The sequence below is a fragment of the Peromyscus maniculatus genome, chromosome 5, assembly GCF_049852395.1.
Source record: "Peromyscus maniculatus bairdii isolate BWxNUB_F1_BW_parent chromosome 5, HU_Pman_BW_mat_3.1, whole genome shotgun sequence".
Lineage (NCBI taxonomy): Eukaryota > Metazoa > Chordata > Mammalia > Rodentia > Cricetidae > Peromyscus > Peromyscus maniculatus.
This window is the reverse complement of record NC_134856.1, coordinates 47048434-47059062: the sequence shown is the minus strand read 5'-3', so window position 1 is coordinate 47059062 and position 10629 is coordinate 47048434. Positions and strand designations below refer to the sequence as shown.

General features: G+C 45.2%; 1 protein-coding gene across 1 annotated transcript in view; it reads left to right on the top strand.

Annotated features, from left to right (window-relative positions):
• The first annotated feature begins 2762 nt into the window (after positions 1-2762).
• The window catches only part of Adamts18 (ADAM metallopeptidase with thrombospondin type 1 motif 18), a 144980-nt gene continuing 137113 nt past the window's right edge, over positions 2763-10629 (top strand). Inside the window, exons 1-3 of the mRNA XM_006974065.4 lie at positions 2763-3204; positions 3307-3394; positions 6644-6957. Coding sequence (XP_006974127.1) covers positions 3115-3204; positions 3307-3394; positions 6644-6957 — 492 coding nt within the window. The 5' untranslated portion in view covers positions 2763-3114. The remainder of the gene's footprint in view (positions 3205-3306; positions 3395-6643; positions 6958-10629) is intronic.

The following is a 10629-nucleotide window of genomic DNA, read 5'->3' as shown; positions in this document are numbered from 1 at the left end:
ACATGTAAATTAATACAATATGAATTTTGATTGCTATATCTGCAGTGATATAGGAAATAAGTCTCGGAAGCTGAACTGAAACGTAGAAGACTGAGATCTATTGGATTGTAAGAACTGGAAAGACACTGAGGGGGATGAAGCACCCCCATTCGGTTCATAAGGAGGTTGAGGGCCTCAGTGGATGAGCATTTAATGACTCCATGTTGATGGAGAGAAGACTAAGATTAGGAATTACACTGTTCATTCATGTTCTCACAGGGGCAAGCACTCCCTCACCCTCAGTCTGAGAACATCTGCAAGTTTGACCTGTCTCTCCATCCCCTCCCGCCGCGCCCCCCCCCATGTTCATTAAGATTGATTGCCTGATGATTTGACAGGATCTAGAATAACCTGATAGATAAACCTCTGGGCATGTCTGTACAGCAGTTAGCAATCTAGAGGATGGGCTAATAACTGAGGTGAAAAGACTCACTCTAAATGTGGTTGGCACCCATCCATGGGTTGGATCTGAGACTGAATAAAAAGGAGATAATGAGTTGAACATCAACATTCATCTCTCTGCTTCCTGACTGGACACAATGTACCCTGTTGCCTACCTTTCATGACAGGATGAACTATATTCCCTCTAACTATGAGCCTTGGATTCTAGCCTTGAACTTAACCACAAAAAGAGGTGGCCTGAAAGGATGTGAGTAACTTCTTGCAAACTCGTCAGAGTCTGTGGAAGAACACTCGCCAGGGGCACAGTTATTGCCAGGTGATTGGGGACAGGCCAAGTGCCCCTCCAGTTTCCTTTGGTGCTCACTTGGTGCTGTTACTTACAACATTGTTGACCCCAGTCTCTCTTTTCCTTCAGTCTATTGGTTAGTGACATGGTGGGTGGGGTGATTGTTTACTGCATGCCTTTGATGTCTAATTTCCTTTAGTGTCCAGCTCTTTGGTGAAGTCACCTAATGCATTAAGTCACCCCTGTCACAGTCTGCTGGATGCTCATCTCTGGGTCCTATACCCAATGGATCCTGGCTCAGCCTCATAGACAGTTTTGATACACATGTAAGTTTTATATAACATATTATACAAAGTAATGCAAAGTAATGGAAATATTCTGTTCTTTTAAATCCTAATTATGAAATGCTTAGAAAAATATACTAAGTTCTTAGGATACCATTTAGATATATAGCATGATGATTCCTGTTTAACATACTTTAAGATAGGGGCCCTAGGAAACCCCAGTGATTATGGAACCCTGATTCTTCTCACTTTGAAACCATGCTTCATCCTTTCAGCAGATACGTGCACATTTGCCTCTACCGTCCAGGTTTATCATTCACTGTTGCATTCAATGAACTAGACTATGTATATTGACCTATCACCTTTTCTAAGATGGACAAGGACCTCCTTTAAATGGTATTCAGGGGACTGAGTAGGGCTGTCTCCTTCTGTTACCACCCCTGGTCTAAGTTCTATCATTTTGCAGTCTGATGCTGGCAACAGTAACCTAGCTCTCTTCCCTGTACTTGCCTGGGTACCTCTGGTCTGTCTGCATGCTCAGCAGGCTTCCCATTGGCTGATATTTGGAACTGATATTGCCTACTACCTTCACACAACACACAGTCACAGAAATCTAATGCTTTCTGCATCCTGCACACGTGCATGCTTTACAGACCTTCTGCCAACACTATAGGACCCTCTTCATCCAGCTGCCTGATGGTTTTGTCTCTGGCTTGTTTTAACGCTTCCACCATGGCAAACACCTTTTCTGCTTCAAAAACGATTCATGTGTGCTGTACCCTTTCTCTTAGCGGGTAAATCCTAGTCCTCTCTTTCTTGAAAAACTGACTTTCTACTTGGGGCTTCCCTCCACCCCCGTGGCATCTCTGAGAGATGTCTCATGTCTGACAAGTCCCCCACACCCCAACTAGAGTCTGTTTTGTTTAAGACCCTGTTTGTGCTCTTTAATGGTATTTGCGATCACAAGCTTCTATTATTGTTTTGCTGTAGCTGAGCTACCCAATGAAGATCTTTCTCACTGGCCTGTGAAAAAGTTTTTTTTCCCCCCTCACTACAGACTGTAGGGATCAAAAGAATCAAATAAACGCACTGAGTAAATGAATAGCCATACAGAATAGGAGGCACCTCATGTCCACGACAAGGTCTGTTTCTTAGTGCCAATGTAGAGAGGTTTGGGTATCTAGGGACAAGATTCAATTTGTAGAAGTGAAAGCCTGGAGAAGGCCACCTCAGAGCAGGGGGTGGGGGTTGTTTCAGATACTGGGGACAGTGACTAGCTATTCACTGCTCACTGTTCATTCAAGCTGCCCTAGATATCTTGGTTACTGGTGGGATTTTGGGCAGTTGGGTGACCTAGAGTTCATCCAAGCTTCAGGTTGCACATCTCTTTATCAAAGGTTCAGGATTCCCACCTGGTCAGGGTAGGGCCGGGGATGCGGCAAAAGAGAAAACTGCAGAAAGTTTCCAGTGAACCTTGGATTTCTTCGCCATCGCCGAAAGACTTGTCCAGAAGTCACACCCCTTACCTGAGCCTCCAGCTTCTCAGCTCATCTCTGTGCCCCTAGGCTGGTATCTCAAGGCGGACCCTGAGCGCTGCCCTCCCTCTCCTGGCTCGGCATCGGTCCCTCCCTTCCCCTGACTCCCACCCGGCCTCCCCGCCCCCTCCTTCCCCTCCCTCGGAGCCCAGGCCCAGGAATCCCACGCCCTTTGCAGTACAGGAGCTCGGACGAGCCCAGGGAAGCCTCGGGTCGCCAATCACCGAGCGGAGGAGAGGCGGGCGCTAGGCTCGGGCGCGCTAGGGGAGCCAGCTGGCGCTGCTCTGCGCGAGCCGCAGACAATCACCCCGACACCGACACGCGCGCAGCAGACCCGTGGGCATCACCGGCAGAGCTTCCCTACCACGGGCGCTGCAGACCCGGCTCTGGGAGACCCCTGTACCCCGAAGCGTCGCAGGCTCTCGCGGCCGGATCAGGGAGGAGGCTCACAGGCTCCAGCGCTGCCATGTGAGCTGCAGCGGCGACTCGCACCTGGCGCCGCACCTGGGGCTCCGCGGCCCTCGGGGACAATGCGCGCCTCCAGCAGTCACCGCGTCCGCACCTGACCATGGAGTGCGCCCTCCTGTTCGCGTGCGCCCTCCGGGCCGCTGGTCCCGGGCCGCCGTGGGGCCCCGCGGGACTACGGCGTCTGGCCAAGGCAGGTGCCACCACCGAGGGGCGCGCCGCACAGCCGGGACCTGGGAGGCACCCGACCCGCGGCGCTGCTCACACACGGGTGTCACCTTTTTCTCTCTTGCAGGCGCTCCAGCTGTGCTGCCTCTGCTGTGCTTCGGTGGCCGTCGCCTTAGCCAGTGACAGCAGCAGCGGTGGCAGCGGATTAAATGATGGTTCGTATTTGCTATCTCTCTCTCTCTCTCTCTCTCTCTCTCTCTCTCTCTCTCTCTCTCTCTCTCTCTCTCTCTCTCTCTCTCTCTCTCTCTCTCTCTCTCCTCCACCATCCCTCACACTCTGTCCCCTTTGTGTTCAAGAGAGAGAAATGTTAGAAAAGGTGCACCTCCTAACCTGGCAGGTGTGTGCTGTCTGAAAAAAAAAAAGTTCCCTGGTTGGAGAGGAGAAACGTGGCAAGGTCTGTGAAGTTATCAGAAAAATCAATGCCTCAAGCCGCGAGTCACATAGATGAGAAAACAATTTCCCTCCTTCACAGATGGCTTGTTAAGAAAAATAATCCACACTTAAGTAAGAAATTAGAAAGGAAGTGGGCACCGAGTAGGGAACTGATAAAAAGGCTCCTTCGTTTCCTTCCTCCCCTGGGAAAGCCACAGAAACTAACTCTAGTTGAGGCTGAGAGGGGGTGACCCCCCCCCCCCGCCCCGTTTCCCCTCCTGCCGCTTTCCCGTCGTCCTTCCCTTCTTTCTTCACTGACATTGTACCATGGACATCCAAAGATGCCTTTTGGTGGAAAGCGCTAGCACAAGGTGTTTTAGGTCCTTTTTTCTGTCTCTTAAGTCGTCGTCGTCCCCTGTCCCGTCCCCCCCCCCCCCCCCCGTTTCAAAGGTCCAGAGTACACTCGACCTTTTCTCATTTATTAACTTTGCGATACTCCCAGAGGGGGAAACCCTTGTTTCCAGCGTTTCCCACCAGCTGCAGAAGAACAATTCATGTCTGCTCCGGGCTCTTGAGCAAGACTTGACTGGCCAACATGGATTTCTCTGGATTCTAAATTGTCATCTTTGTAGGATTGAGTCCTCTTGTCCAGATGCAAGGAGGCATTCTGGGACTGGAAGGTGCTAGAATTAGGGACAAAGGCTTGCAGAGAATGGGTAGTGAGAGGACAAGAGACCCAGCAGCACACTCTCGTGTGAAATTTACCTTTTGTCCACTCAGAGTCAGTCAGAAGTTTCTAAAACTTCCCTCCTATTCACCAGGATCTAATGGCCAGCACGCCCTTCTCTTCCAAGCATGGCCTATAAGGACTTATTTGTTTTGTTTTTGGAGACAGGATTTTATGTAGTCTAACTACAGAGAAGATGACCTTGACCTTAGAATCCTCCTTCCCCCACTCCCTAATGCTGGTTTCACAGGAATGTCCAACACACCTGGTTTATATAGTAGTGAGGATTGAACCCAGAGCCTCGTGCATGTTGGTCGGTCAAGAACTCACCCACTGAGCTACATTTCCCAGCCCCTGTTAGCACCTGAACTGACACAGCACATCATTCTTTACAAGGGACCTCTCACTGGCCCCTTTCCCAAACAGGACTGAATGGAAACAAACTTGTAGCAGGTGTCTGGGGTGGGTAGGGGATAAGGGGTTGGGATGGCTGGCTAACACTCCCTGGTAAGGGCAGGTGGAGTTTCAGATGGCTGTGCACAAGGAGGTAAGAAACACACACTGTAGAAACTGTCTGGAACATATTTCGGAAATGGCTATTATGTAGTCAGCTCTGACTCTGGTAGATGGAGAAAATAAGTCTTCTCTTTAAAAAAAAAAAGAAAGGAAGGAAGGCTGGCTTTAATCAAAAGCCACATACCTGCAGAGCAACATATCAGGAATTTTTGAGAACTAAAATGTGTCCTCCTCAATTTTAAGGGAAACACATTTTTCCTTTTATTTTCTGAAAAATTTGTCAATGATAGGGTATTGTTAGTTTAAAAGAAGAGAGGGTGAAAAGAGCCATAAAAGAGTTGATTACACCTTAAAAACTCACAAATGGTCCAGAAAGAAACAAGGCATATTGTAAGATTGGGGTTTCTTTGCTAATGTCAGCCTAATTAGAATATTGTGTATTGATCCCTATAGACTGTAAGACTTCCTGATTCCTTAGCATCTCTTAATGATGTTTCATTTCATTATTGTTGACTGTTCAGGGAAGGAAAATTTCTTCCTTCTCTCTCTCTCTCTCTCTCTCTCTCTCTCTCTCTCTCTCTCTCTCTCTCTCTCTCTCTTTTCTTTTCTCTTCTGGGAGCCAAGGACCCAAGTGACTCAAACATGCCTCTTAGTTGTTCGGAATCTTTCTAAACACTTTCCAAATTAGTTTCCCATTCTGTGCCTCGAAAGTGGAAACCCAGAACTTTTTTTTTTTTTTTTTTTTTTTTAATGTGCACAGGGCATGCTCCACGTCATCTTCTGGGACGATGCTTTTCAATTCCAATGTTTTGTGAAAGAAAGCAGTGTACTGACTCCGCTCTTTCCCACAGCAAATTATTTCCTAGCTGTCCAGCCCCCCCACCCCACCCCCAGATCATACAGCAATTAGTGCTGCTCAGGGGAGCCAGGGGGAAGGCATTTTTAAACATGCCTTTCCAGGTGTCCCTGATCCGCCACACCCCCTCCAACATGTCTGAGCAGTTTAAAACATCAGCCTCTATCTAGGATGCTTCTGAAGGCTTGGAGGCGGGTTTCTGCCTAGGTTGTGTTTTAGGCCTCAGATTAAACAGGAGAGTCCCCAGTGGAAGCTGCTTGAAACTGTAAAGGAGATCCAAGTGTTGGCATCCTGTTCTCATGTGTAGTAGCAGTGGGAGAGAGAGTTGACTGCCCCTTGTTAATGAGCCCAGGAATCATCAGAAGCTGCATACTTTGTGAGTTATTTGTGGTTTGAACTCTGCCAGAAAGGTTTCCATCCCCAGTTCAACCTAAACAAAATTAACAATCTCCCAGAAGAAAAATTCCCATTTACTAATCTTTGTGGCTATATATTGATTAAATTTTGTCAATAATAATAATAATAATAATAATAATAATAATAATAATAATAATAAACAACTACATACATCTGCTCCATGGCTAATACATGAAGAGTCCCTGTATTTCTTTTCAGACTGAATATTGACCTTTCACCCAAATATCTTTGAAATTGATCAGAATTGCACTTAGCTTACAGGTTTAGGAGAATTTTCTTACATGCTAGACAAGTGCTTCACTACCGAGTCCCCTCCACAGCTGTAGCTGTATAGGAGTTTAGGTTGGCAGAGCCCTGGTGGCACAGAATGCAGTGCACACCAGCCTCTCTGAATTCTCTTCGCTGTTAGGTGCATGGAACAAGGTTTTTTTTTGTGGGCTTTGGGGCAGCCTGCTGGAAACTGACCCTTTGGCATCGTGGGCCCTGGGTGCTGACAGCCTAATTTTTCCATTACAGATTACGTCTTTGTCACGCCAGTAGAAGTGGACTCGGGCGGGTCATATATCTCACACGACATTTTGCACAACAGGAAAAGGCGTTCGGCACACGGTGCCAGCAGCTGCCTGCACTACCGCTTTTCAGCATTTGGACAGGATCTGCACTTAGAGCTTAAGCCCTCGGCGATCTTGAGCAGTCACTTTATAGTCCAGGTACTTGGAAAGGACGGTGCTTCAGAGACTCGGGAGCCTGAGGTGCAACAGTGTTTGTATCAGGGATTTATCAGAAATGACAGTTCGTCCTCTGTTGCTGTGTCTACGTGTGCCGGCTTGGTAAGTCTGCCTCAGTCTAATGGAGCTCATGCTTTTCGTGTTTTGTGTAACTTGAATGAACAGATGTCTGCAGCATTAAGCTCTCTTCCAGCCAACTCCACACATTCACACTGTCAGCTTTGATACGTATAATATTCTCAATTGAATTAATCTAATCTGCTCTCTGAAAAAAAAGAAGAAAATATAATAGAACTTTAATGAGCATTTAGAGCATTCTTTTGATGTTTAATGGCCTGGACCCTTTCATTCTCCATGTTTGAGACGATCCCCAAGGAAATTAATTTGATGGATGCCATTCGCTTTGCAAAGTCTTGGGAGACCAGGAATTCTATAAATCTAACAGGCTACATGCGTCTCCATTGCTTTGAAAGGGGAAAACTGCATTTCAATCTAAAATTGCACTCAGCAGCCAGAGTTAACCTACCTTCAACTTGATGGAATGGGAGGGTCTTTTGTTTTTCTTCTAAAAATCTCTTGGTGGTGCACTGCTTACAGAAGGCATCCTCTTAGAATATGGGGCAGCGTGTGTGGACTAGCAGGATAAATGCGGTACCCGGGGAGGCAGGCCTTTTTAAAGCACTTGGGACAAGCATGATTTCCTTTTTGTATAATCTTTCTATGTCAAACACCAGGCCAAGAATATCCATGTAAACGATACTCAGAATCCAATCAAATATACAAGGCAGTAAATAGCATCCTAGGCTTTCATTTCATGTCGCGTTGAAAGAAATATCTCAGACTGACAGCAGAGTTGGTATTAGAGACACATGGTGATCATGCTGTGGCATGGCCAGAAGAAGGAACATGTGAGAAAACCCAATTTGGAGTTTTTGGGGGATGTACATGTGGGATACAGCTTGCCTAAGCAAGAGGTGTGGTTTGGGGTGTGGACTGGGAGTGAATGAGGGCTCCTCTATTCTTCACTGGTTAAGATTTTTCAGTAACAACTTTTTTTCCATAGTGTTGTCCTGAAATCCAGCCAAAACCATAACCACAGTCACTATATTCTTTAGTGTATTTAAATTACAAAATAAAACAATGTTTTAGCAATTCCCAACTAATCTAGATTCATTTGAATGATGACTGGCTCATCAGATCCCTATGCGTTATGACATGGTTACACACATACATGTGTGCTCACACATGCATGGACACATAGTTTTTTTGTTTGTTTGTTTTATTGTAATGAGTCTTCTGCTGTTTTTGCACAGTTTCCCTCTTTCTGCCTGTTCCAATTTCTGAAAGTCTTCAAAGATTACGCATTCCATCACAGAGCCTTAGACTATCTCATTCCAAACATTCATACAATTAACAGCAGTAAACTCAGGTTCCCATTGTCAAACCAGCACCAACTAGTAGGGTTCTCCTCGTACCTTAGTTTCCTCATCTCTAAAACAGGTAGTATGGCCTGTGAATTGGCTCAGTAGGTAAAGATGCTTGCCACCAAGCCTCATCACCTGAGTTCAATCCCTGGCACACACTTAATGGAAGAAGAGAACCAACTCCTCTGACCTCTGCATGCATGCTGTGGCACACACAAACCCACACACATATGCCATCTATACAAAATAAATAAAAACTGAAAATGTAATAAAAATTGTATTAACTGGAGAGATTTCACCCCAGGCCTATTGAGAGGAAAAAATTTATGTGTGAAGTTCTCTAGCTTTTCTCATTTTTACAAAATGTAACCTCCACATTCAGTACTCAGAATTCTGCTCTTTCTGGGTGGTAGGGATTCTGATCAGTTATCTCAATAATAGACATCAGGTGATCTTTCGGGAACAAATTATCCTCTAAAGTAGAAGAATGAAATGGGTTAAAGTTTTCCCCCTTTCACAAGTGTGAAAGAAGCAACTGACATTGAGGTCTGCCCTGTGGAAGGCGCAGGTTGTCCTTACTTTTCAACAAGTCAGGTGTATGGACTTAGTTACCTTGACATCATTGGACCTTGGTTGGCTCTCATCAGCAAAGTGAGATGACTTCTGAGATCATTACAATCTCCAGGCATCAGATTCCAGTGATCTAATTTATTGACCCTGGTAGAGCCTCTTAGGTAAGAGGTGGGGAACAATCAAATTTATTTATCATAAGTTTGCTACCATCCCTTTCCCATTCTCCCACCAAACACCTGTGCAATTCTTAAACTCCACACAGTAAGAAACAAGATGAGAAAGGATAGAATGCTCACTGGCAAGTGGTGACCTTGATCCATATTAATTTTGTAACCTGTGTTGAAGGGTAATATCTGCATAGAAATGTTAAAATGTACATATATAAAAACACAAAGACTAAAGATATAACTTGATTAATATTCACAAAGTTTATATCCATATTTGTAAGCCTAGATCAAACAGGACATTGTTAGTGCCCCCAAGAAGGCCCTCAGTTGTTCCTGCCTTCTTTACTGTCCACATGAGGTGACCATTTTGTCCTAAAAAATTATGTGATTTATTTAGGCGTATTGAAAATTGTTCCTTAAATAGAATCATAATGTACTTCCAGGTATGAGGATCCTATAATGGTTTGTTTGTTTGCTTGTTTTTGTTGTTGTTGTTGTCATTCTGTGGGACAGATAGATACCCAAGAGTAAAGTTGATGTATCCAGGTAGGCAGAGGTGAAGCTTTAGCAGGTGTTGTGAATCAGCTTTTCAAGATGGCGGTGCCAATCTACACTTAATAGTATGTGGGGAAGTTCTGGATGCTTCCTATTCCCACCAACACTTGACACTGTCTGCTTTTTCCATCTTAGTCATTTGCAAGTGTGAATCAGATGCCACATTGTAATTTGCATCTTTCTGATGGTTAACGAGTGAAGCACCACCTTTAGGTGTCTTGGCTATTTATATGTTTTCTTTAATGTTCTCTTTGCTGTGTATAGACAAGATATATAATACATGTTTTCAACTTAAATAGTGATGTGTGTTCCTTTCTCAGTGGAGAGAAACAAGAGTTCTAAGCAAAACACCCTTACTAGCTCAGTACCCTCTTTACTGTGGCTATCAAACTCTGATATCATCTCTTTGGTTTTGAAAAAGCACGTTACGTGAAAACCTTTAAAGGTACCACATTGAGAGGGCAGTGAGAGATGAGGATAAAGAGAATGGCCATGTCTTCCCTCTTCTCGCTACCTACAGACACTATGGAGTATCTTTGGTCAAGAGGGAGGCTCATAACTCCCCTAAGCTTAGTTGACAGCAGCAGTGATAGATTCTGACCATTGTAGGTGATCCAAGGGGTCAGCAGATGGACTTGTGTCTCATAGGCTTGTTGGAGTGACTGGTCAGAAAGTTAACATGCCAGAGGATATGACCATTCTTCATCAATTGATCCAGACACTGATAGGAGATGAATGACACTGTGCGACGTGAAGCTTCATGGCAAGCTTCTGTCTGGGGTCTCTTTAAGAGTAGGTCTAGACTGTTGGCTTCGGGATCCCTTTAGATGGGATAGCCATCTCCCAGTGTGCTTGCAGAATGTATTAGGAAAGTAATCAGTCACCTTTAAATGATCTGGCAATGTGCCAGCAGGAAAGCGAGCTTCTACCTAGACTGTTAGGGAAACCTCAGAAGAAAACATGAAGGGTAGTAAGATTATAGTAGTAAAATACATATAGTCCTCTTGTAGGCAGGAAGGTGGGCATACACACTCTAGCTGGAATTTTTCTAGCAG